At 36.8% G+C, this 26,349-nt stretch overlaps 1 protein-coding gene across 9 annotated transcripts in view; it reads right to left on the bottom strand.

Moving 5' to 3' along the window:
- CEP170 (centrosomal protein 170) overlaps nucleotides 1-26,349 on the bottom strand; it is a 129,259-nt gene that overhangs the window by 11,703 nt on the left and 91,207 nt on the right. For 3 of the 9 annotated variants that reach the window (XM_036096989.2, XM_036096983.2, XM_078077904.1), the window contains 6 exons: nucleotides 24,650-24,799; nucleotides 22,020-22,143; nucleotides 16,518-18,350; nucleotides 9,189-9,423; nucleotides 4,792-4,969; nucleotides 2,614-2,784 (listed from right to left, as the gene is read on the bottom strand). In XM_036096989.2, the coding sequence (XP_035952882.2) occupies nucleotides 2,614-2,784; nucleotides 4,792-4,969; nucleotides 9,189-9,423; nucleotides 16,518-18,350; nucleotides 22,020-22,143; nucleotides 24,650-24,799 (2,691 nt within the window). The remainder of the gene's footprint in view (nucleotides 1-2,613; nucleotides 2,785-4,791; nucleotides 4,970-9,188; nucleotides 9,424-16,517; nucleotides 18,351-22,019; nucleotides 22,144-24,649; nucleotides 24,800-26,349) is intronic. The other 6 variants (XM_036096991.2, XM_036096986.2, XM_036096990.2 and 3 more) reach the window with 4 other exon arrangements.

Here is a 26,349-nt window from a genome sequence, read left to right as displayed (position 1 = left end):
ATAAATAAGGAAGGCACCGTGGAAAACGAGAACCTAAGAATGACAAGGGTTTGAAGTTAGTGTGGGATAGAAAGTTACTTAGGATGTGATCAGCAACATACAGGCAATGAAAGGCTAAATAAACATAATGGTATTTTGTGGGCCTTGAGGAAACAAGCCAAAGCAAGAGGGGAAGACATCAATTACTTTGGCCAGGACAGAGTGTGTTTTAAAACCATCCAGGATATTGCAGTGGCAACTATGGAGCTGGCTACATGCTCTCCCTTTGGACATCTTTTTCTACTCAGTACTACTGCAAATATACACATTCTTAGACATACTAACTTTTAGCTCCTGTTCCTTGAGTCCAGGAATTCACAGGATGCCAACCTACGATCACACCCTTCCTGTCCTCTGCTACTTTCTATATTCCCCTTCTACCCACGCCCGAAGCCTTTACCTGTAACCACTGCTGCGTGGCATTCCTCAATTAGCTCTTCCCACGGTGCTATTTGAAATAACCATTCTTTGTGAATAAACTCCTCTATATCCCTGAATTTTTCCCACACTCATTTCATCTAATTTCCATGATCATAAACCTTTTCAATAAGCCTCCCTATACCTGACTTGTCATGGCCACATTTATTTTTACGAGAGTTTAACAATTTTTACCTGCACTGGATCACAGGTACACAATTAATCATAATTCTTAATTCGTGATATAAATCACTAGTCCAATTTGGACCACATTTTCTTTCTCTTTAATGATAAATTATAAATTACAAACTTATGATAAATCTAACAGCCAAAACAAAAGCTAGAATGCAGCAATAACCATGGAACAGAATAGATGGCGAAAAATACGCATTCCCTATCCCACAGAAAGAGGATACTTGCCTTTGACCTCCACTATGTGACTTGGTTTCACCAATGGGATATTAGCAGACACGACATGAAGATGAAATGTGCCTGCATGGTGGGGCTTGCTCTCTTGTGCTTCTGATATAGCCATGACAAGAAGAAGCCTTGGCAGCCAACTTGTCCAAGCAATATGAGAGACACATGGGCAGACCTGGACTCGACCTACAACTTTTAATTGTCCAGCTGGGCTGGACCAGTTAACTCACAGGTGTGTAATAAATACATGCTTACCACTCTATGCCACTAAGATTTTTGTGGTTTGTTATGCAGAAATAGCTGACTGATGTAATCTACCACTAGTCATATGGTTTTCTCCATCCTATCTCCCTGCCACCCTCCACCCAGGTTAAACATTATCCTGAATCCCATTCATCATTCCCTTGCCTTCCTTTTCATATCATTTTGTTACATCTATTTCTGTCCTAAGTATATATTTTAATCTTTAAAAATGTGTGACAAAGAATCACATTATATATACTCTTTTGAGAATTACTTTTTTCATTTAATGTTATATGGCTAAAATTCATCCATATTGTGGCATATTGCTGTAGTTCATTTGTTTTGATTACTCTGTAATTATTCAATTTGTAAACATACCACTTTATATGTTCACTTTTCTGCTGATAAAAACTGTTAGATTGTTTCCAAGTTTTTGTTATTGTCCACAGTGGTGCTGTAATATTCTTTTGCATGACTACTTCTGTCAAATAGGAATGGGTGTCTCTTGAGTATGTACTAGCAGTAAAACCATGTGGTATGATCATGGGATATGTTTATGTATTAGCAGTAAAACCATGTGGTATGATCATGGGATATGTTTATGTTCAACTTTAGGAAATAATATCAACCGTTTTTCCAAAGTGACTGCAGCAAATTTGACCTCCACTGCCATACATAAGAGTCTATGCATCCACGTTCTCAAACACTTAATATTTTTTTTTTTTTAAAGATTTTATTTATTTATTTGAGAGAGAATGAGAGACAGAGAGCATGAGAGGGAGGAGGGTCAGAGGGAGAAGCAGACTCCCTGCCGAGCAGGGAGCCCGATGCGGGACTCGATCCCGGGACTCCAGGATCATGACCTGAGCCGAAGGCAGTTGCTTAACCAACTGAGCCACCCAGGCGCCCAACACTTAATATTTTAAAAGACTTTTAATTTGTTCTCAATTGAACAAGAATCACACTGTAGTCTTGAAATGTATTTCTCTGAATACTCAGGAAGTTGAACACCTCTGTATTTTGAAGATCATAGGTAATTTCTCTTCAGTGAAATGCTGTTCATGTCTTTTGGAGATTTTTCTATTGGGTTGTTTTTGCCTTTTTAAGTTGATTGGTAGGACTTCTTTATGTATTCTGTATACTAATCCTTTGTTGACTGTATGTTTCACAAAAGTCCTTTAATACACTCTAATTTATCAATCTTTTAAAGTCAAAGCTTTTTGTGTCTTTTAAGAAATCACCCCTGACTATAATGTGAAAGACCTGTATTTTTTACTAAGTTTTAAAGTTCTGCTTTTGCGCCCTTTAGAAACTTAATAACTTACTTCATTTGCAGTTAATTATTTGTACATGATGTGATGTCAGGATGAAATTTCATTCTACTCATAAGGACAAGTGCTTTTTTCCCCCAGCCCCATTTATCCAACAGTTACTCCTTTTCCCACAACAGGACATGCCTCCTCTGACATTTGTTAAAGTTTATGGTTTACTTACTTCATCCCTGCTCCAGGTTCTCCGCCTTGTAATTGTTAAATGATCAGGGGGCTCTGTTGGCTGAGGTCTTGGATCACCAGACCGACAGTTGTTTCCTTCTGGTGTTTTAGAATGAACTAATGGAGGGATCTTTCGGAAGTTGAGACTTTCATCAAAAACACGATCAACCAACTAATAGGACAAAAGCAGATCCTTATGAGAATAATTTGGAAAAGTACCGATACTGGTATTATAATTTTCTTTTTTAGACAGAAGTTATTCCATTGTCAGGTAGTAACAGAAGCATGATATCTTCAATAAACCAATTACTCTTTCTTTTTATAAGTACTTTAAAGGTACCTGTTTAATAAAATAGATGTTCATCTACATAGATTTTATTTTTTAAAATCCAAAATACAGAACTATGCTAAATTCAATTCTTCAATGGATAAGATTTTCCCCAAATGGAAAACAGATGGTAAGTAGAAAAAGCTGAGCCATGTAGATGGACAAGTTTATTTTACTCACATTGCCTTACCAATGTAAAATAATGTTTCTTTTCCTTTTAGTTTCCTATCGTTTTTTTCCTTTTTTTCCTCCCCAAATCCAGGTGCCAAATTTCTTCACAGATACGTAAATTGTAAATTCCAATTAAGTTTACAAAAGGAAAAAAAATTTAAATCCACAAAATAAGTATTTTGGTCTTAGGTAAGCTTTGAACAATGCTACAGAAATTACATATTCTAGTAAAAATGACATACTGCCATCTACAGTGCAAATTATACAAATACAATACAAAGTAACTCAGGTTTACTGAAGAAGGAATAAACTTTAGTACAATATTCAGAGATAAAACAAAAAGGAAAAAATGAAAGTCCATTCAATGAAATGTCTGAATAATTTTACTGGGTCTGAGTGAATGTATAATCATGTTAGGTAAAATTTAGTTAGATAGCTGAGAAAATAATATCTTATCATTTTAAATGTACCAGAAGAATTGTGTATGTCTTGCCACCGAGAAGATCCTTTTGTTTTTCACCAATGAGGATGATTCTATATACATTTACAATTGATCAATGTGGTAACAAAACTCTACACAGATTCATGAAAGCTCATTTACCAAATCAGACAACACATGAAGGGAAAAAAAAAAAAATGACCATTAAAGAACTAGATTATAAAAGGAATGTAACAAAAAGCAAAGGAAGAAAATATTATTAACATAGTTTATCAGAATCAAATTTGTCAAAAAGGCTAGCCATTTTGGGCTACTACTGAGGATGTTATTTCATAAAATTAAGGAAGCTCATTAGAGGCTGGCATTTTTTTTTTCCGTAAAAGGCTAGATAATAAATATTTTAGGCTTTGCAGCCATATAGTGTCTAACTACTCATTTCTGATACTGTAGCGCAAAACAGCCAGATGATAATTAAACAAAAGAATGTGGCTTTGTCCTAACAAAACTTTTAATTCATTCTCTCAAATGTCAATCTTTTGCTTGCACCAGATCAAGAGAGCCAACATGGCAGAGTACCATCATTTTATATTATCCATCAAAGCCACCTTCTGGAGCAAGGTTATACAAATACTGGCCCCGGGAGCTGGAGAGCAGGAGGCCCTGGTTTGGGAAGGGCAGTAGTCCACATATGCTACCTTCCATTCCAGAATTTACAAGGATGTTTCAAAACTGAATATACATGTATTTTTGTCTGTGTGTATAAATACATATATTTCAACTTTCTAAGTATCCTTGAGTATATATGTGTATTTTTCAACAGAATTACTTAAAGTAGTGAAAACTGTATAATTTTCTCTGCATTTGCTAGTAGAGATATCTACTGGCTAACTGGGCATAAAGATACTTTTTTAATTGAAGTATTTTCATAGCCAAACTTTATAGAAGCATTATATCATTTATCAAGTTTTAGTTTGCTTTTTGGATGTCATTTATATTCACACTTTAAAGTGAAACCATACACCAATAATTGGCTGACAAAGTGCTTGTTTTAAATAATTTTACAGCTTCATGTTAATAGTAGACCAAATGTTAGCCTTTGCTGGTTTTGTTACAAAAACAAAAAAAAATTTTTTAAACGAAAGTTGGAAAATGCAGAGCTTCATGCAAACAGGAAGGGTGGATGTAACTAAAATAAACTAAGCAAAAAGCTAAAAGCAAAAGAAATAAAGAAAAGAAAGAACCTTATGCATTTCTCCATGAAGATCTCCTACCTCTTCTCTAGTGTCTATGGCAGAGCCAGGGGTGGTGGCGGCAGTGCTTACTGTGGTACTCGGGGCAGTGCCTGAGGAAGTCACTGAATCTATCTCTCCCGCTACATCGTTGATTTCCCGAGCAATGAGAGCAAGATCTTGGCTGATCCTGGTAATAATTGTAGAAAAGAGGTTTAATCCCTTTTAAATAACAGCTCCAGAAACAATCATTTGTGATAGAATCAGTTACGTGAGTTGTGTATCCAATTAAAGATTTGTACCAAAAACTTAAGATTTTTTGGAAATCCTTTTAACTATTTGGATACTAAAAGTCTTAAACTTTAATTCTAAAAGTTAATAAAACTAAATTTCACATAAACTGTCACTTTGAAAAATATGTTAAACACCTAGAGGTAGTGATATGTCTTTTAAAATACACCCGTTAGTGTTAATGATCAGCTTTAATAGAAGGCAAGGGTAAACAGAACCCAAGGAGTCGCTGACCCTGGATAAGAAAATTACAACTTCATTTTCACTAACCTTCAAATGAAGCTTAGCATTTCTTTCAATTATAAATACAAGTAACAAACAATAGTGGTATTTTCTGTGGTATCTCCACCAACAGAAATCACATTATAGTTGCTATAGGTATCTCAAAACAATCAGTCATTACTACTTCAAAATTAAACCCACGGCAGTCATGAAACCCACAGCAATAATGTTCCAGTTAGTATGTTAACAAAGAACCATATATTACTCTGTCACTTTAAAAGTATTTTGATAACATTACAAACAAATGCAGTCATATTGAAACACAACTACGTATTTTATGTTGATGCATTTAGGAGCACTATCCTGAGAGGAGCTCCATAAGCTTCCCCAGATGCCCGAAGAGGTCAGTAACTCCAACTCAGGCCGTCACACTATGCACGGCACGTCACAGTAACATTGGGTCATCTGAGAGTCACAAAGTTCTTGTGAGGTAGGACTTCTCTAACTGAATGTGAATCAGGACACATTCTCAGAGAAAGTGACGGGCTTGATCATGACAACACAACTTACAAATAGCTAAGGCAGGGCCAGATCCCAGGTGCAGAGCTCATTTCCAAAGAGCCATTTATTTGTGCTATCAGCCACACGGACTGAAGAACTAAATAAATATTATCAGTGATAAGCAAAAGAAAAAATTGAATTTTTTTCCTTTACTGTTATTTTTTTTTAAGAGGGAGAAACTTAATAATCTACCACTGATATTCCTGCTTTTCTCAAAAAAGATCTCAATTCAATGAGATATGAAGGTTTTCCAAGTTATGCATCTACCGAACTCAATTTGGCTACTTCCACAGGGAAGGTTTCGGAATGGCAGAACATTCTTAAAACAACACGTGAAAGCTTCTGCAACTTTAAAATCGAAAGCAGGTACAAAGTAACATTTTTTTAACTTGGGCAAAATGTAAGCTTGAAAGACTTTCAAGGAATGCAGTCGTTGCATAACAATTTAACTACAGATTTAAAAAGAAGCTAAATGGAAGCTTATGGCCTAATAGACACAATCTGTGGTCAATTCCTTTATTTAACAATACAAAAAGGTAGGAAGAACACCAATAAATATGTTCTGATCTAAGCTTAGAATTAATATAAGGAGCACATTATATTATATATGATTATGTAACGTATATTATAATAGAATCAAAAACACTACATGATAATGAGCACCCCTAGAAAGAAGCTTTATAACTCGTCAACTCACTTCATTCTCACAGTCACCATGTAGGAGAGGTATTCATCATCTTGTTTTACATCTTGTTTTACAGATGAGGAAAATAAGGCTTAGGAGAGGTTATATGAGCGTTTCTTGGTTAAAGTCACCAATAAGTGGCATTAACTAGATCTTTTTATTATGTCATGCTACATCTCACATTATCATTCCACATGTAATTTTTAAAAACTTGTTAACTGTTGATATAATTCTTCTGGAAAGAGTTTAAAGTGTTCTCTTACATACTATACTCAACTCTTGCATTTCTGAAATAAATGAACTAGGATGAAAAACAGAATAACCAAACTTAAAAGAGACAAAAAATAGATAAGCATGAGTTTATCCAAAAATCCACTTTTGGTTTCAAGTTTTTATGCAGACACTTGTACAATGAAGCTTCCGATATTTGTAGACAGCAGTGTGAGCTAATTAGAAAAAAACAAGTTAAATAAACAGACAATAGCAATCTCAACAGGTTATGCAGTAAAAACTATACTAACACGAGTAACTAATGTATACACGATGTAAACTGTTCAGTAGTAAGCACCCCAAAGCCTTCTTTTAATCTGCAAGTTTATCTTGTACATGCCAGTTGTTTCTTTATGTGACAATTTCTATCTTAAAGTTGACTCAATAATACCATTAAATTGGTTTAAATCCAAACTGCTTAAAAGTCTCAGCACCTACTAAAAACCAGCATTAGGAATTCTAAAGAGCAAAATTATGAAGAAAACCAAAGTACTGAGTATCTTCAAGTAGAAATGACAGATTTATATAATTCAATAAATAGTATGGACCTCTTCATATAGCTCTTAAATCTAAGCTTACTAATTCCATAATGATGCTTCTAGGTTACGCTCACTGGAATATTTCCTAATCTTGTATCTGTATACTTTTTTTTTTTTTAACTCCAAGCTTATAATCCTTGTTCTTATTCTCGGTCTCCACCCCCATCAAATCTGCTAGAGGAGGAAATTCTAAAATGATACAAACATTTTATTTGGAGCTTTGCAATCCATCTGCTTTCCTTGCTTTCAGATATATGGCTGAAAAATACACCTTAAAAAATTAAAATCCCAAAGGCAAGTTGTATAAACATAGGGCTACTAACAAACTAGAGGGAAAAGGCATAAAGCCATTAGAGGTTAAATGGCCTGGCCGTTTAGCAGTCCTGCTACAGATAACGAGATACAGAGACAGTGCTGATAGAATGCATGTGGTAACAAGATGGAAGCAAGTGAAAAGGTCACCTCGAGTTCCTGGGCACTGTCCCCTCTGCAGTATCTCTTTTCCGCGTGGGGGCAGGGAAGTGGGTCCAAGTGTTCTGGTCCGGGGCCCAGGGCTTCAAGGGGGTGGGCCCTCCAAGGGGAAGCAGACACACCCTCTAGCTGCCCAGATACCTCCTGAGCAGGTGTGGTGAGATCTCTCCTCCACAGGAAGGGGAAAGGATGGGAGGAGGACAAGGCCTGCTGTCGCCAGCCGTGCCCACAAGAATAACAAATGGGTTGAAATTCACCGCAGCCATCCTGCGGGCTCATAATAATTCATGATCCTGAAGGACAGACAGGCCTGTCCCCTAACTGGCTTGCAATGCCTCAATAATTAGTCTCACAGAAAGCTATTTGTATGGCAAAATAAAATGTTTAAGCAGCACAATGAGATTAAAAGGGCACGCTGTCAAAGAATTATAAGCAATTATAAGTAAATGGTCATTAAAGACCAAAAAACATAAACATTACATTAAAGAAATGAGCCAGGAAAAAACATAATTCAAAGAAGTCAACAAAGAAAAAAAAAAAAGATAAATACCATTAAATTATGGTAAGAGTTTTTTTTTTTTTTTTAAAGCACCTATGGACTATTATATATTATGTTCTTTAATAATGTTGCCAAATGTAAAACTTGAGGATCAGGGTCTTAAACTGAAGGCAGAAATAACTATAGCATGTAAACAGTGAAAATGTTTAGGTAACTTATGGTATAAAACACCGCAGTAAAATTTAATATCTTACAAACTTAAAAAAACATAGTTTAACTACAAGAGCATCTGTTTGAGTGTAGCCTCTCTTCAATGTTCAGCCATGACAAGGTACTAATTAAAAATCACATCTGCAGCATGAATTTTTATTATATAACCTAAAGGTTACACTAAACAAATTTATTTTATATTCAAAATAATTAATAAAGGGTTGAATTAAATTGTGCCTAATGAACTCATAAAAGTGTGAGTAAAAATCCACCTCCTCTAATTCTCCCCAGAGAACATGAGCAATGTATTACCTCTTTGGAAAATAAAAGGAAAGTAATCAAAAATTCAGCTGCACAATTCTTAATTATGTAAGAATTAAGGTAGCTGACACTACCTTTCAAAAATGGTATCTAGAAACAAGAAAGGGGGCTGCAACCAAAATAAATTAGTTCTACAATATGTTAGTAGCATTGGCATTAAAAACATGAACAGAGAAATTGGATGGCGAGCAATACTTTGGAGGAAAACTAAGTTCACAGCTACCTGCAGATTTCATTTCTTGGACTATTTGTACAAATCACACAAAAGCTAAAATTTGTTATCAAGTTGAAACACTGACAAAAAATTTCAACTCTTAAAGATGATCCATTAAAAACCAACCTGGCTATCTCTTCTCGATGAGCAGTCCAATCTCGGATGTAGTCTTCCTGTTCTTTGATCCGGTGCTTGAACGAAGAACTAGTAGGCATTGCTGACCCAGAGCTCTGCAACCGAGTAGTTTTCAGGGCTGGAGAAGTACGTAGACGAGTATGTTTAGGGGAATTACGGTTTGATCCAAATTCATCTTCTGAGGTGGAAGCATAATCAGTAGGAAAGCGCCTCCATCTTGAATTTACTAAATTAGTTTAATTATTAAAAAAAGAATTATTATGTTACCTTTTAAAGGAGAAAAAAATCATGATTTCAAAAACACCATGAGACACACACAGCACAATTTTCAATAACTGACATACACATACCTCACAAAAATCATAAGTCTACTACTTCTTAAAGATAGAAACAATACATTTTGGTGAATTAAAAACAATGAGTAATCAAAAACAACTGAAAGACCATGTTTTCCGTAGTATGGTGAATACAACATTCAGATGACAAATTCACTAATGATAAACAACTAAGCAAGCTCTATTCATAAATGTTTAACTTGGGTACTTTTTAGTTGCAAATATTTCTCATTTGAGTGAAGATATGGATTTTTTTTAAATGACAGTAACAGCAACAACAACAAAAATAAAAATAAGGGAAAAGATTTCCTCATGCCACATAGACTTTCAACATGGAGATGGTAAAAACCTCTTTTCCCAACATACAAATGTGCATAATTCCTGCTGTGGAAATTATGCTTTTATGGCAGAAAAAAAACATTACCTCTGTCACTCAACATCCTGTTATGCTATGATTGGAAAAAATCTTTTTACATGGTAAAAACACAACAAAGCATCTTCAGTACAACTCTCTGCCACTTTGACACTGAAAACGTATGGTGAGAACAGACAATGACGTAAGACCTACAAGGAGCAAAGCTCTACGGAGCTATTCTCACAACCACTGACGTTGAAGGCACGGGAGGTGCTGTCAACAGTCACGTTAGAGAAAGTGGCAACCACTTTCTTATTTAAGGTTAGTAAAGACACTTAAGAGATGGCGTTGCTGACACATCTGAAAAATCAGAAGACAAATTAATTTCACTACTACTGTTCATGGGAGAACCAAACATACAAATAATTTGTGAGGCACAGGACAGAGGTCAAAAACAGGGCAATAATGGCTGATTCATGGTAAACTTCACAAGGGCAGGAGCCATGCCTGTTTAATCTACTCCAGCACACCTAGCACTTGGCAGAGTATCTGGCTAGCAAATGTTTAATAACTACTTCTGAATAAATGAATGAATTTCTAGATACTGACCATTTGCTTTTCTCAGATTAAGAAAAACCTACTGAAAAGCATCAGATTTTTTTGGTGGCTAAAGTGACAAAAACTTTGTCTAGAGTTGAGCTAGAAGTTCCAACTGCTATTAATATTAGAAGAGTTTTCTTTTTCTTTCCCTCTCTCCCTCTCTCTCTTTCTCTCTCCCCTTCTTTTAAAACAGGAACTGACCCTAGGCTGCATAGGTTGGTAGAGTCTAAAATTCTTTCATCCTACTTCACTGGAATTTTATGCTTCTCCTGTTTTTTCCTCCCCAAATCACATTTTTGCCTCTGGGACTCTGGTAAGGCTCAGGTGGCTGTCAGATAAACTGATGATCACTGCCACCAGAATTGTTTTAAGAAGCAGAGAAATCTATAATTGGGAATACGCCCTATATCAGAGCCTACCCATTTGTCCTGATTCACACTCTCATTTGAAGCTCGTGGAGCTTGGAACAAGATTTATGGGTGTAAGAAGATAGAAGAAACTTCATGGCTTTCTGGAAAAGTGTATGCAAACACATATACAGAACTGCAGGTAATTACTCATAGTGTCTTTTGAAGGCGGTAGTCAATATATTTTCTGGTTTTACCATTATAAGATAATTCATTAATATAAAAATACTTTTACCACAGTGGAAAATTACTATTTTAGACATCTAAAAAACCCTACAAATTGAACTGACCCTAATACTTGAAAACAATTTCAGAAAAAGTTTAGGAATAAGAGCAAAAAGGCTTTAGGAAAAAAAATTAGAAATATTGCAATGTTTATACTTCTTAATAAAGGCATTTCATTAAACATTAAATGTTTATTCATTTTGCTACCTTAGAATATTATTCATAGAAAACAAGTTCACAAATAAGAAAGATGATTCGTTAGATTAAATTTCCCGATTTTTTGATTTGGAAACTATGGAAACCATACTTACAACAACTGAAAGTTGTTTGGGGTGAAAACAAAACCAATAGTAAAGAGTTGTAATAAACTGCAGGAGATGTGAAAACAGGTAGGTATGACGGAGCTAAGGTCGTTCACTTGGGCGTAACTCAGAAAGCATGGCATCGATGGTTGCTTTATTTCATGGGGGCACAACACATGAAAGCAGGAGGAGAAACTGAGAAGCCAGTGCTAGGTGTTAGGTGACAATATGTAAGCAGAGCCACATTAGAATCAACTTTTAATAGTTTGAATCTCAAGATCATAAAATAATTACATTTTGGAGGAAAAAAAAAGAGAAAAATTCCTTTTTCAAATGACGTTCATAAAGTTCCCATTTATTTTTACAGGTCTATCTAGAGGCCAGTAAGATTGGTGAAGCTTAATAATATCTTTAGAAAGAAAAGCAACCATAAGAATAAAGCATAACTTAAAAACTGAAAGGTAACATTTTTAGGTTTGTTCTCTTAAAATTGAGGGCAAAATGAGAGATAAAATAAGTAGGGTATAGCTGAGAGATGAAATTCTCAAGGGCTGTCCTTACCAATGGCACCCCAATCACCCACAGGGTGTGCTAGGAAGCAGAGCTTCCATTCCGTCTGGACGCCACCTGGCCTGTAGAACAGCCAAGATGAGAGCGGACACCAGCGGAATGATCACTACCCATGGGAGAGAGAGCAGGGCCTGTGATTTCCCAAACACCTTCTTTCAGCATCTTTTGCTTTCTTAATCTTTGCTTCTGAACTATAGCAGCAAAGTTTATCTGAAGAAAAAATATCCCTACAATCTGCTAGTTACTGCAGAGAAAACTTCAAGTTAGAATGTTTTCAACTTTCCCTATTGCCTACTTATTTCATAGATTTTTAGAGTATTAAGACCTTAGACATTAGCATAAGTTCTTCAATTTATGGAGAAAAAAAGAGGCCTGGAAAGGTCTTGCCTTACTTAAATCAAAGTTTAAGCCAGGTCTACCGACTCCCAGAGTTCAAAGCTCTTTTGCTGTTATTCCGAGGACTTCATGATTACATGTTAGAAAATCCTTATTTAAAAAATTTATTTTTACAATTCCAGTTAGGCTAACTCTTCTTTGAAAAGACATCCTCAATTTCTCATGGAATGATGGTTTTTGTGATTTCTAACCATGAAGAGAAATTTTACTTCTTCCTCTTGAATTTTATTCTGTTCAGGTAAAACCCTGCATAGAATTAAATTTAATTTTATAGCATTAGGCTTATTTGATATATTATTGGTACTAGTAAGACATTTCAGATAAATCATTAAATTGAAAATTTATGTCAAAGGTATTTGAAATCCCAATCCCTAGGGAGGTTTTCTTGGTTGGTGAGGTGCTAGACAGCACATATAGTAAAATCAAAGTTCTAAGATCAGCTTAATTAATTTTATAGCTAACCTGAAAATTATTTTAGTTACATTAATTATAAAACTTATTTTGTTATAAAATTATGCAACACTCCTTGTTATGGGAGTAATAAACTACTCTATTCACTATGAAGACATACTGTCAAGAATTGAAAAAGGAAGAGTTACTAGGATTATTTATTTGTGAATGCTCTGATTTCTTTTACTGCTAACCAAAACTTTGTTGGCCTTAAAACACATCCACATCTATAGATGTAACAAACACATTTCAGGAAACAAACACTACATTTCACACTTTATATCAGAATATTTTGGTGGGAAACAAAACCACAAATGTATTTTACATGTGTATCTATAAGCAGGTAGCAATAAGAACATTTGGGGAAAAAGATCCCTGACGATATTCCGTATTGATCTTTGACCTGGAGGAAGAAATAACTGAAGCCATGCATGCCCAATACCTAATTCCTACCATCTATAAAATTTGACGTTTAGAATAAAAAGGAGAAAGCAAACAGCCTAAAAAAATTCTGAGGATGTTAACATGTTTTTTTTCTTAAATGTGCACCTAAAATATAATGAAAACCAATTGCTTTATTTTGATAATACAGCACACTTAGTTTTAAATGTATCTTATCAAAGTAAATCTGGATATTTTAACATAACTTGGTATTGAAGGATCACTGAAGGAAGGCGGGGGAGGGGGGAGTGGGGACTAAACTTTCCTAAAAGCAAATTACATCAGAATGAAAGAAGCATAAAAGAACTTTTACTCTTAATGCTTCTAAGTCAGAGATTCCATTCTTCTATTTTTATCATACACATTTCTTTGAAAAACTTTTTTTAGACATGGCCTAAATTATGAAATTTGAAACATTACAGAATTATTTTCACATATGCCAATCTGGACGTATCACAGGCTCTAGGTTCAGAGATCTCTAAGTCCTTTAAAGTTTACCGTTTGTACAGCAACCCTAACCAGTATGGTTTTATATTCTTTTAAATCATATATATATATATATTTTAAGATTTTATTTATTTATTTTGAGAGAGAGGGAGCACAAGTGGGGAAAGGGGCAGAGGTAGAAGGAGAAGCAGACTACCCGCTGAGAAGGAAGTCTGACACGGGGCTCCATCCTGGAAGCCCGGGATCATGACCTGAGCCGAAGGCAGACGCTCAACTGACTAAGCCACCCAGGCGCCCCTTAAATCATAATTCAAAAGCTAAAGCTAAGAATTTTTATTTTCTTTTTCCATTCAAGGTATTATAATTATCTTAAGTAGAAATATCACAGCATCAAAGACACCCCAATTAGCAACTAGATCAAAAAAGTGTCTGTTTTTCTTATTGTTTTTTTTATTACCTACCCATATAACTATTTTAGTACGTTACCACTGACTACGAGATCCTAGCCATTATCCTTCTAGATGGGATAGAATACTATAAACGGGTATCTTGAGAGAATCTGAACATAAAATCCTGCATCATGATATGGCTTCATGAATTTAGTAAAACATCAGAATTACATAGATTATAGTGGACAATATACCGAATATATTATATGTTGGCCTTGTATATACTCCTGAGAGAATCCAATAAATTCCAGCCAACCTCTGGAAGCCTGCAAGCAAGTAGATACAGACTGTTTCCGAGAGCCAGACCGGATGTGGCAGAAGCAGCAAGAGGCTGGGAATGAAAAGGCCTTGGGGCTTCTCATCCTGTCCCTGCCACGGCTACGTGACCAGGGCGGGTCACTGCATCTCTTGGCCCGAGTTACCTAAACAGAATGACCCTCCCAGCTTTTCAATTCTATGGTTCTAATTATTTAATATGCCGCTGTTAAGTATGAAGAAGGCCCACATCATGTACCTCAGTTTACCCTAGGGAATTTCAATAAGCAATTCAAGGTACTTTTTGGATATAGAAAACTGCATGTTTATCAAGTTCTGTATTCAAAGCAGAAAACACAATTTATCTTTAAAGATATAATGTAGCATCTTATAGCGGTTTCTTGGACTTGCTTAAGTAGTCCTATTTGGCTTGCATCTCACAGAAGCCCTTCGTGTTCAACACTGAGGAATAAGATCAGCTCACTCATGTGTTCTGGGCCAGACGACCGGTACAGAAGGAACCGTCCCATGCTACTTAGTGATATACGGCTTGCGTTACAGCTTACGGTGAGACAGGAGAAAACTGTAACATTTCTATGTGCTGAAGTGGAGAGGAGGTGATGGAACAAGCGACGTGGCAGAAGAAACCCTATCACGGTACACACCAGAGAATGTAGCACAAAGGAAATGTGAACTGAAGAGGTAGAGCCGTAAGAAGGACAGAAAACCAACACTGGGTAAACATCAACCAAGAGAGAGCAGTGAATTCTAAAACGCTTGCGGTAACTGCATGAACCGGCACCGAAAGCTTCGATTGCAGAAGCGGGGAGGGTGGGGGCACGAGGGAAAATGCCAGCTCTTCTTCTGGAGTCAGGATTCTAGGTCACCTATCTCCCGCCTACATGCACTCCCACCATGGATCTGCCCATCATGACCACAGCCCCTGACCTGGAGAGAGGGAGATGTGAGTGCGGCAGAGTGGGGGGACTGGCAGTGAGGACGACAGAAGGGGAATACAGAGTGAAAACAGAACACGAGCAGCACCGTTAGGCTTGAGGCCTGTGGCTACACTGTGGGAGACGTCGAACTCGGAACACCAGATTGCATACCAACCGTCCCTCACTCTTCCCTCAAGCCTTCGCACGTGCTCGGATGCTTGTGCTGGTAAGACAGGCTAAGTCTCTGAGCAGCTGGTTTCCCCCCACTGGCCTCCGCAGCCCCACCCAGGTGTGAGGCTGATTATGAAGTAAGGGTCAACGCTCACAGGTACACACAGGAATGTGGGTGAGGACTCTGGTCACACACGTACTCTCCCCGGCTACAGCTCTGAGTATGAAGTACACCAGCACAGAGTATCCCAGGAGCCGTTAGATTCTGGCGGGGAGGAAGTAACCTTTGGAAGTACACTCAATGACAGCTAATGACTACAGTTAAGGGACAGAAGAGTGCTTTATGAGACAGTACTCATAACCAGTTAAATTTCTGTAGCCTGGTTAGACCCATATGTGCTTAGGGATTATCTCACGAATCCACTTCTTCCGCTGAAATATATTAAGAATTAGTTTTCACCTGCCCCAACTGTAAACAGATTGAACTTTAAAAAGCATATGAGACATTTCTACATAAATGGGAAAGCAAGGGTAAAACAGCAATTATTTCACTTAGCTCTCAAGGAATAATAAAGGGTATCCTGCTCTTCAGATTAAGGGCCTTGAATTATGTGAGGATATTTAAAAATCAAACACATGCTTTTAGCAGTACAATGTCAATTCCTATTATTTAATCCAGGTATTATTCATCTAATTTGACACATGAATCCAGACACTAACATTCCGAAATAGGTTCTAATTTCGAAATCACTACTTTGCCCCAGAGCATTCACTGGAAGTGTGTGTAACTTCTGAATTTTCCATTTACTAATGAGCTAACTAAAATAATTTTTATAGGAGAAAATACCCTCTTATAGCATAACCTTTTTGCTGAATATTTTTAGAAGTCACACTAGACATCTAATTTTTTTTAAAAAAGAGTCCCAAAACATGAAAGAAATATTATGCTAATATTGTAAAAAGTCTGGACCCAATTTACCTGAAGGAGAGCCATGTGCTGAGCTCATACTTTTGACCTTGGAGTCTGACAGTCGAGAGATACTGTTAGCTCTAATTCTAGGAGAAAATTTATCTGAAGGTACTAATCTGGCTCCACTTCGAATGATAGCTTCTGCAGTCCGCGAAGAGGCACTACTTCTAGAGATTGTTGCCTCAGAGTCACTGCGAGCTGACAAGGAGCCAAGCCTTGTTCGACGAGGCTGAGCCAGTAAATCAATCCTAGAGATGTTACGCCTTCCTGTGGGCGGCTTTGACGTGGAACTGGTTGTGGACACTTCAGAAGCAACGGATGCTTTGTCAGCGTCAGCCAGTTCGCTGTCGGACACTTCACCAAGTCGTGCTCTGCGCAAGAGGGAAGTCCTGGTAGGCCGTGGCCTGGGAAGAGTCGTTGATTTACTGGAAGATCCAGGTGCTATGGGAGAAGTCTTAGATTTAGTTACTTTACTTCCTTCCAGTTTGGAATGTGCATGCTCATCAGTTGAGGTAAGTGGAGTCCTGGCATGAGATTTACAAGAGTAAGTTTCCTGATCTGATGACATAATGTCAGAGATGGCAGAATGAGGTACACTGGAGGTCTGGTCATCGTCTGTTAAATCCACTGAAGGTTGTCTTATTCTTCCACTGGACTGTACAAATTTGCGGCCATCCGCTCTTGAGCCTACATCTGAGGAACGACTTTTTGTTTTCTTCTCAATTTTCTCCCTAGCACCTGAAGATGATGATTTTGTAACATCTTTAGAAGGAGAACTCGTGGAACACCTATCTTTATAGAGACTCGTGAAACTCTTTCGCTTTTGGGTTGACTTTCTTTCAGTCTCTCCTGTGACCAGACTGATTGTACTCGCTGTGTCCACATCAGATTCTGGGGAGATAGAGTTGTCTCTATTATAACTGGGAGTATCTGGGCCTTCATCAGTTTTATTATCTTCACGCAGCTTGGCTTCTAGAAAAGCCATTACTGCTTCTGTGTCCTTTAGAATAAGGGTGGTGTCCATACTAGAATCAGTATCCACAGAGTCACTTCTTTCTCGTATTCTGCTGGCAGCTGTCAAAGCCAGAGAAGGCGGTGTAGACGAAGTCTGCTTATTTATATGGGGAATAAGTTCTATGGGTATGTTGGGGCTAGGTTTTTCTATGGTGAAGCTTCCTTGCCGAACCAAGGACTTGGAGGATTCCTTCTTATCGCCGCCCTTTGAAGTCTGACCTTTGAGAACGTCCTCAGCTTTTCTTCGCTTGCCCTCGTTTTGTGTCACCCTTTCTCCTTTGCTTGTAGAGTGGCCTGGAATTTTTTCTTGAGGCTGTGACTCTTGTTTGAAAGATTCCTCCCGGCACCTATCTATCTGACCTGAAACATTCTTGGAAGCTAACAACTTGGTAGGTGTCCACTGTGCCTGCTCCTTTTGTTCTTGTTGCTGAATTTTAGCTAATGTCTGCTTTACCAAAGAAGTTTCCTTATCAGTTTCACTTTTGTCCTTTCCAGAAGAGCTGCCCAAGTGAAGCAGGGTTTTATTATCTCCGCCAGGTTTCGCAGCCTCGCCGTTCACTGCCCTGCTCATCTTACTCAAGGCTCTGTCGGCATCTTGTTTATCCTTCTGGTATGCCTGTGCAGGTGCTTCTTTCTCCTGAAGTTCTGTGTCTTGTTTTTCTCCAATCTCTGACCTCTGTGTTACACCCTTGGCTCTGGAGCTCTCAAGAGACTTTTCTTCATTTGGAAGCTGGGGAAGGGTGCGTCGCCTTCTCTCTCCCTGACTAGCCAAGGACGTTGCTGACCCAGTACTTCTCACTGAAATGCCAGACTCACTGATATCTGCATCTATAAAATAAAACCACAAAGAAGACCTGTATGAGAGCAAAAAAGTACAAATAAAAAGAATATCGTATTATATTAGATTTCGCAATATAAGTTAAGGAATGGCTGAGTATATAAGAAAACTTTGAATAAACACACCAGTATTGTGACATAACAGTTTCAAAAGCAAGTAGAATGCCACAATGTACAAATAGGTACATTACTAATAGGGGCAGTCAAGAAAGGCAGTTTTAGGAGATGAAAATTGGGGTCATCTGTTCTTAACCCTCCATCTGTTGCTTTTTCTTTCAATGTATTTTATGGCAGGGAAGGTCACTGCGTTCATTCTTGCTTCTCTAAGGTCCATGAAATTTTGCTCAAGAAAATGTTTTGCAGAACACAGAGAATGCCTAATAAACACTTTCAATTACATAGTAGAGAAGACTATTTCTAGGGGCGCCTAGGTTGCTCAGTGGGTTAAGCATCTGACTTTTGATCTCAGCTCAGGTCTTAATCTCAGGGTCATGAGTTCAAGCTCCATGTTGAACTTAAAAAAAAAAAAAAGAATAATACATCTAGTTTTTAATGAGCATTGTTACCTATCTGAAAGAATGACAAGTTTGGATTTCCTAAATAAAACAGAAAATGCAAAACTTTAGAAGGCTTTCCAAAAAAAATTTAACACTGATTACAAGAATTTAAAAAAAAATTTTATTTATTTATTTATTTTTTTTAAAGATTTTATTTATTTATTTGACAGAGAGAGAGCACAAGTAGGCAGAGTGACAGGCAGATGGAGAGGGAGAAACAGGCTCTCCGCTGAGCAGGGAGCCGGATGTGGGACTCGATCCCAAGACCCCAGGATCATGACCTGAGCCGAAAGCAGCCGCTTAACAGACTGAGCCACCCAGGCGCCCCTAAAAAAATTTTTTAAAGATTTTATTTGTTAGCGAGAGAGAGAGAGAGACAAAAAGAGAGCATGAGCAGGGAGAGGGGCAGAGGGACAAGCAGACTCCCCACTGAGTGCAGAGTTCAGGGTGGGGCTCCATCCCAGGACCCTGAGATCATGACCTGAGTCAAAATCAAGAGTCAGACGTTTAACCGACTGAGCCACCCAGGCACCCCAAGAAATTTAAAAAATTTTAAGTGTGAAACAAGAGAACAGGACTTATACTTTTACAAACCGAGGGATTTTTAAATTACGGTCTTTCGGTATACTAACGCCTCATATAGAAACACATGATCACTTTCTCTTTTCACAATTAAGTAGAAGACAATGAGAAAATATATACTTTGATGTTTCTATGTGAGAGAATTTGAGAATACCTGAGTATTTTCCTGACTGCTATACATGGAATGCATTTCTGAGAAAAGGGACACATCCATTTAGGGAAATAGAAGTTAACATATAAAACATTCTCATCTTTGGTGATAAGTGGAGCAAGATACCAAGACATAGTTTCTGTGGGTCTTTTCTCCCTTTATAATTCTGAAAGTTGAACATTTAAATTTCACAGCAATATAGGGCACCTGGGTGGCTCAGTCGTTAAGCGTCTGCCTTCGGCTCAGGTCATGATCCCAGGGTCCTGGGATCGAGTCCCACATCGGGCTCCCTGATCGGCAGGAAGCCTGCTTCTCCCTCTCCCACTCCCCCTGCTTGTGTTCCTGCTCTCGCTATCTCGCTCTCTGTCAAATAAATAAATAAAATCTTTAAAAAATAAATAAATAAATAAATTTCACAGCAATATAAAGTTTACGATGCAGGAAAAGAGCTACTAAACTTCCTGATTCAACTTTAGCGATTGGTCCTGACATTATTGTATTGTATCTCATCTCTGTAGTGCTATCAGAAGCACCTAAAATGTACTCGCTATTTTATCTTTTTGTATTTTTCTAGCATTTCTCACACTGTCCTGCTCCTAACATGCATGTGATGAATGCATGTTTAACAAGAATATTTTAGGATTTAAGTCGATTCATAATTTAGAAGATGATGAAACATGTTGAAACGAGGTAACGAAGGGTCGTGGTTTGTTATATTTTGTAACAAGGTAGAATTTTGCTTTCTACAGCTAAACTGACTAATATCATAATGGATTCTTGGTAAGTTTACCTAGCCTCTTTGACCCCTCTATTTGGGTTCTTTGTTTTCCAACTGGTAACCAGTTTATGTTAAATCAATCTGCCAATCACTCGGTCTTTTCCAAAGATTTTTGGTAATACTATCGATTACGTCTAATTTCTATAGTAAATCAGTGATATAGCTTTTCTAGTACGTTGCTATGTACCTTGCTCAAATGCTTGCTGAGTAATGTTTACAAAATTCCTAAACCGTATTTTTGGGGTGCCATAAGCCAGAGACAAAATAAATTTCCATTTCCATTTTCAACAATAACAAAATTTAGAATACAGATAAAAATCCACATGCAGGGTGCCTGGGTGGCTCAGATGGTTAAGCGTCTGCCTTTGGCTCAGGTCATGATCCCAGGGTCCTGGGATCGAGTCCCGCATCGGGCTCTCTGCTCCTTGGGAGCCTGCTTCTCCCTCTGCCTCTCTCTCTCTCTCTCTGTCTCTCATGAATAAATAAATAAAATCTTTAAAAAAAAAAAAAAAATCCACATGCAAATTCTCCTTGAGGGTTTTATTTCAAATTAAGAATGTAATTAATTGAACATAACCAAAATCATTAGAGACATAAAATTTCATTTTTGTTTTTTTAAAGAAACTTTAGTTCACAGAAATATTAGAAGGCAATAAAAATCACATTACACAGACTTGCAAAAGATATTAAGTAAATTAAGTGTGTAATAGTTCTTTTTTATTGAATTGTATTGAATGCTTTTTACTTAAATGCACAAAGTAGCATTAAAATATTTGTTATATTAATGATATTAATGAATGTTATAATTTGGAACTATTGTTAGTCTTACTTTAAAATTTTCATTTTTATATATATGTCATATACATAAATTTGTATATATGTTATGTGTTTCCCCTACAAATTATCTCCTATCTTCAGTTAGGTTATATTTTAATGATATCTGCATTATTAGTGCAAATAAAATCATATATATCTAGTATAAGCATGAGAATATGTGATTATGTTTATTTAGGTTTAATTTACTTCACTATATAGATTTAGTTTGTTTTTAAAAAAAACTGTGGAAAGAGCCAAGATGCCCTTCAACAGATGAATGGATAAAGAAGATGTGGTCCATATATACAATGGAATATTACTCAGCCATCAGAAAGAATGAATACCCAACTTTTACATCAACATGGATGGGACTGGAGGAGATTATGCTAAGTGAAATAAGTCAAGCAGAGAAAGTCAATTATCATATGGTTTCACTTATTCGTGGAACATAAGGAATAGCATGGAGGACATTAGGAGAAGGAAGGGAAAAATGAAGGGGGTGGAAATCGGAGGGAGAGATGAACCATGAGAGACTATGGACTCTGAGAAACAAACAGGGTTTTAGAGGGGAGGGGGGAGGGGGGATTGGTTAGCCTGGTGATGGGTATTAAGGAGGGCACATACTGCATGGAGCACTGGGTGTTATATGGAAACAATGGATCGTGGATCACCACATCAAAAACTAATGATGTATTGTATGGTGACTAACATAACATAATAAAATTAAAAAAAAAAAAAAACTGATGTACGATTCACAAAAGAGAGAGAGAAAATACCATTCTCTAAAGGAACAGGTACAGACAATTCCATTATCCTTTCTTCTTGATCATGTCTTGTATGATTTGCAGCCAAACTAGCCCACTGTGAAACCCAGCGTTTGTTTCCAGATGATGTGCCTTCCTAAAGCAGAAAAAGAAGGGAGTGAAATCAATCTATTTAGTCAGAGAGTTCTATGTAGTCACGTTATCCTGTCATCCGAAGCCGTATTTAAACCTCACATTGCCATATTATCATTAATTAAATTTCCTCATATATAGAATGAAGATTCTCTAGGTACCCCTTTTAACTACATCTTATAACTACTGTAAACGCAGTATAATTTTCTCTACTTATTAAATACTAATGATGGCACTAAAATAAACACTTAGAGCTTAAATTTACTGTGGCTGAACAAAGGTGGGTCTATTACCGCAGCCTTATGGCTAACCAGTGGAGCTGGCTCTACTTCATTCTTGAAACAGGAGTCTAAAGCTTCTCCAGCCCTCTAGGTGCTTCTAGGAATCAGACTGGTTCCAGAGTCCCAAGGAGTATTAAATCTGCCACATCATGTCTTTAGAGATTTCAAAAACTAACCCACAGCTTAAGACTTCTTTTTATAACACTTTACTGTTTCCAGAAGAAGCCAGAGATCACTCAACCTTTAAAAACTTTTCTATAAATAGTCTGAATCTAGACCTGTGCACGTCTAGATCTGGCCTTAATTAAGGCGAGTGCTCTTTGCATCGTTAGAGTCAAGTGTGAAATGGGATTTAATTCATGATATGGTTCCACAGACTTATGGACATATACTGGTAATTTTTAACACCAGGGCAATTTGGCATTTAATATGGAAGATCTAGGGAATAGAGAAAAAAATTATGTTCCCTCATGAAAAATCTAAGTCAAGGCTTAATTTTGAGACTGGAATGACAACTAAAGATTGGAAGGCTATTTAACCAAAATTGTATTATGAAACAATATGAAATTTATTGTACTAAGGATGATAGGCTAAAAACTGATGAAGTATTTCATACAGACTACATATATGATTTCAAGAATAGGTTAAAATAGTAAGTATACATAGTGACATACATACAATGAAGCCTAAGGATTCCTCCAAAGCCTGCTAAATCCTTGAATTCCCTTTCAGGATTCTGTGCTAACTGCCCACAGTTCTCAGCATGAAGGACGTATCAGAGCCGCTCACACCCTCACTGATAGTAGAACTCTTCTGTGAAGAGTTTCTCATGGCTTGTTTAGGTGATTCCCATATTGGGGCTATATATAAAGTCCACTTGGCATGGGTTGAGGGGATAAAGAAGGAAAGAAGGAGCCTTACAAAGTTCGTGTTCTTCAGAATTGTTGCTAGAGCAATTAGAATACCAAAACACTGCCTCAGATAAGTATCACTTGCTTTCAATAAGGACATTAAGCATCTTATAAAAACAGAAACTAGAATTAAAATTCTCTAAGATTAAGGAAGAAAAAAGAACACTAAAAAACATACTTGCTTTCAGGAAAAAGCAGATCATTAAGGGACAATTTTAACATAAATTAAAAAAACAGGTGGATTTACCTGTCTATTGAAAGATTTTATTTACATCTCATACAAATATAACATTTTATTTATTATTGTTTTATTTATATTTTAAATCTTTGTTTTATTTACCATTTGTATATTTTAAATTACCTCATTTCCTGAGAGGTAGTACAGCATAATGAGTAAGAGAATGAGTTAAGAAAACAAGGCCTCTTAGGGCTCAAATCCTGGCTCCATAAGGTTACTAGGCTTTGTGACTGTGTCTACTTAATTTCTCTATATTTGAGTTTCCTTTTTCGTAAAATGGCACAGGAAAGGTCCTATTGGATGTTAGCTCTTATTGTCTGAATAAATTATAATGAATTAATACTTCTCAGTTATACACATCTTTCACATTTCTCTTTGACATAACAATGTGGAATGACATTCTAATATCATTTCCAATATGGGAATAACTATTTGTTGAGGGCATAAATCTCAGGCTGTTCCTCTGCTGAGTGCTTCAGACTTCACTAACTCCCTGTAAATAGGCTTTATCAACAATCCCGTTTGTAGATGATAAAATTGCAGCTAAAAGGGGAAGTGTCCAACACAAAGGCGCTCTATTAAACATGGCCACTCTGGGATTCGCACTCAGGTCTTCCCGGCTCTACCGTACCAGACTGACTCCCTAACTTTGTTGGCCAAGCCATCCGTGATTAACTTCATGTTAATCCGAATCACATCCGGCGCTGCACCATACCCGCACTTATTGAGGTATAAGTTCTATCTGTCTGGCATGATATTCAGACCTGTCCATGCTAAATACATGCCCTCCTAGGAAGTTTAAGCAGTGAGCATGTAGCCCATCAACTGCTTTCTGAAATTAACATTTTCCCTTCACTGATGAACATAATAACATAATTTAAAAGAACATAACAACAAAAACTGAAACGGAATTACTGCAAAATTGCTTTAGGCTTTTATTAGAAACTAATTTGTGAGAATTTAGTTTTTAGAAGAACTCTCAAGGGGATATATCAATTACTTAAAATAATGTAATTACAAAAATGATAAAAATTTACATTTTGTGTGTGTAAAAGTTACATATGAGGAAGGGATGTGTACCTCTGAGTTGTGAAATCCAGGTGTACTCAGTGGCTTTCTTTCTTCCATTACTACTGCAGCAGAGCTGAGAGCCCAATCTTTTATCAGATCTTTATGCTTTTCATTGATAATAGGCCTATTATAATCCTGATTGTCATCTACTCCAAACACCTAGGAGGAGAAATTATTTTATAAATGAAAAGTCTGAGCACCAGATTACTAGGAATAATATCAGTAACTTCAGAGGCAAGTAGAAATACTCTGAATTAATTTCGATGGGTAATTCACTAGTGAGGGAAACATGTTTAAGGACAGGGTAACATCCAACTGAAGCAAGAGTTGGAAAGAAAAACGGGACTGTGGCAGCTTACTTCATAGTAAATGAGACTATCCTTTTTAATATTTAGCCAAGTACTGTTTGATAATAAAATAAATATCCAGGACATTACATCTGATTTGTTAAAAGATGTTAATAATGTTAACTATTATAATAATGCAGAGTTAGGAAAGAATACTACTTCAGCTTGTTTCCAGCTTGTCTCTTTGCTCTATTATTTTTGAGAATCCTGGGCGCCTGGGTGGCTCAGTTGGTTGAGCGACTGCCTTCGGCTCAGGTCATGATCCTGGAGTCCCAGGATCGAGTCCCACATCGGGCTCCCTGCTCAGCAGGGAGTCTGCTTCTCCCTCTGACCCTCCCCCCTCTCATGTGCTCTCTCTCTCTCTCATTCTCTCTCTCAAATAAATAAATAAAATCTTTAAAAATAAAAAAATAAAAAAAAAAAAAAGAGAATCCTGCTGCAAGACTATAAGCATACAGCTGATTTCACTGGTTCCTTCCCTAACAAATGTGTAACATTTACATACATGAATTTAAATTATACTTGGAATTTTCTAAGGTCCCAAATATCAGATTTTGTTGTATGATCTCTGTATGGAGTACAGCATGATCTTCACATTTTATTTGCCTAAAAATTCATCGAAAGGCCTTTGAAAGGCAGATCCTGGGTCTCCCCCAACAGATCACCATTTTCAATAAGCAGGTCAACTATGGTCAACACTTGTGGAATATTTAAACACAGAGACCAATAATCATGTGCACGATCAAGGGCAGGATCTGAGTCTTACTGATTTCCTGGCACATAACAGGCTGGAGAATGGGGTTACCTAACAGACTGGAAAAAGGTTATAACTATGTAAACTTTAACATTCCATTTTACTAATAAGTTTCTTTGTTCCCGATGCTTATTATTTATATATTTTATTTGTGGCTCTAATTACTACAATAAAGAAAAATATTGTGTTTGAATTAGTGCTTTGTAGAAAGGATCTTTAGAACATAATCAAAGGGCCTTCTTTGCTATACAAAGGGAAAAATACCTTAAGGTAAACTATTTTCTAGAAAGCTTTTTAACGATCATACAGTATACCTGATAAATTCTGAAGCCCACATTTAATAAAGGAGACATCAGATTTTCAAATTCTTCACTTTTAAAACTTGGAAATTTTACCACTAGGTGGCCTTATTACTTAATATTTAATTCAAATATAACTACAGTTTTCAAGAATTGTGATTTAATATCTGTTGAACCACTCAATATTTGAATTATCTCTGCTTTAAAAGTAAATTGTATATTGCTAATTTAAATCAAATACGGATTTTAATAACACATGGAAGCACAGTTTACAGAAGGGAAAAAACAGCCCTGTTTCATTTTGTTAAA

Source organism: Halichoerus grypus, chromosome 7 (assembly GCF_964656455.1).
Source record: "Halichoerus grypus chromosome 7, mHalGry1.hap1.1, whole genome shotgun sequence".
NCBI lineage: Eukaryota > Metazoa > Chordata > Mammalia > Carnivora > Phocidae > Halichoerus > Halichoerus grypus.
This window is presented reverse-complemented; position numbering and strand designations above follow the sequence as displayed.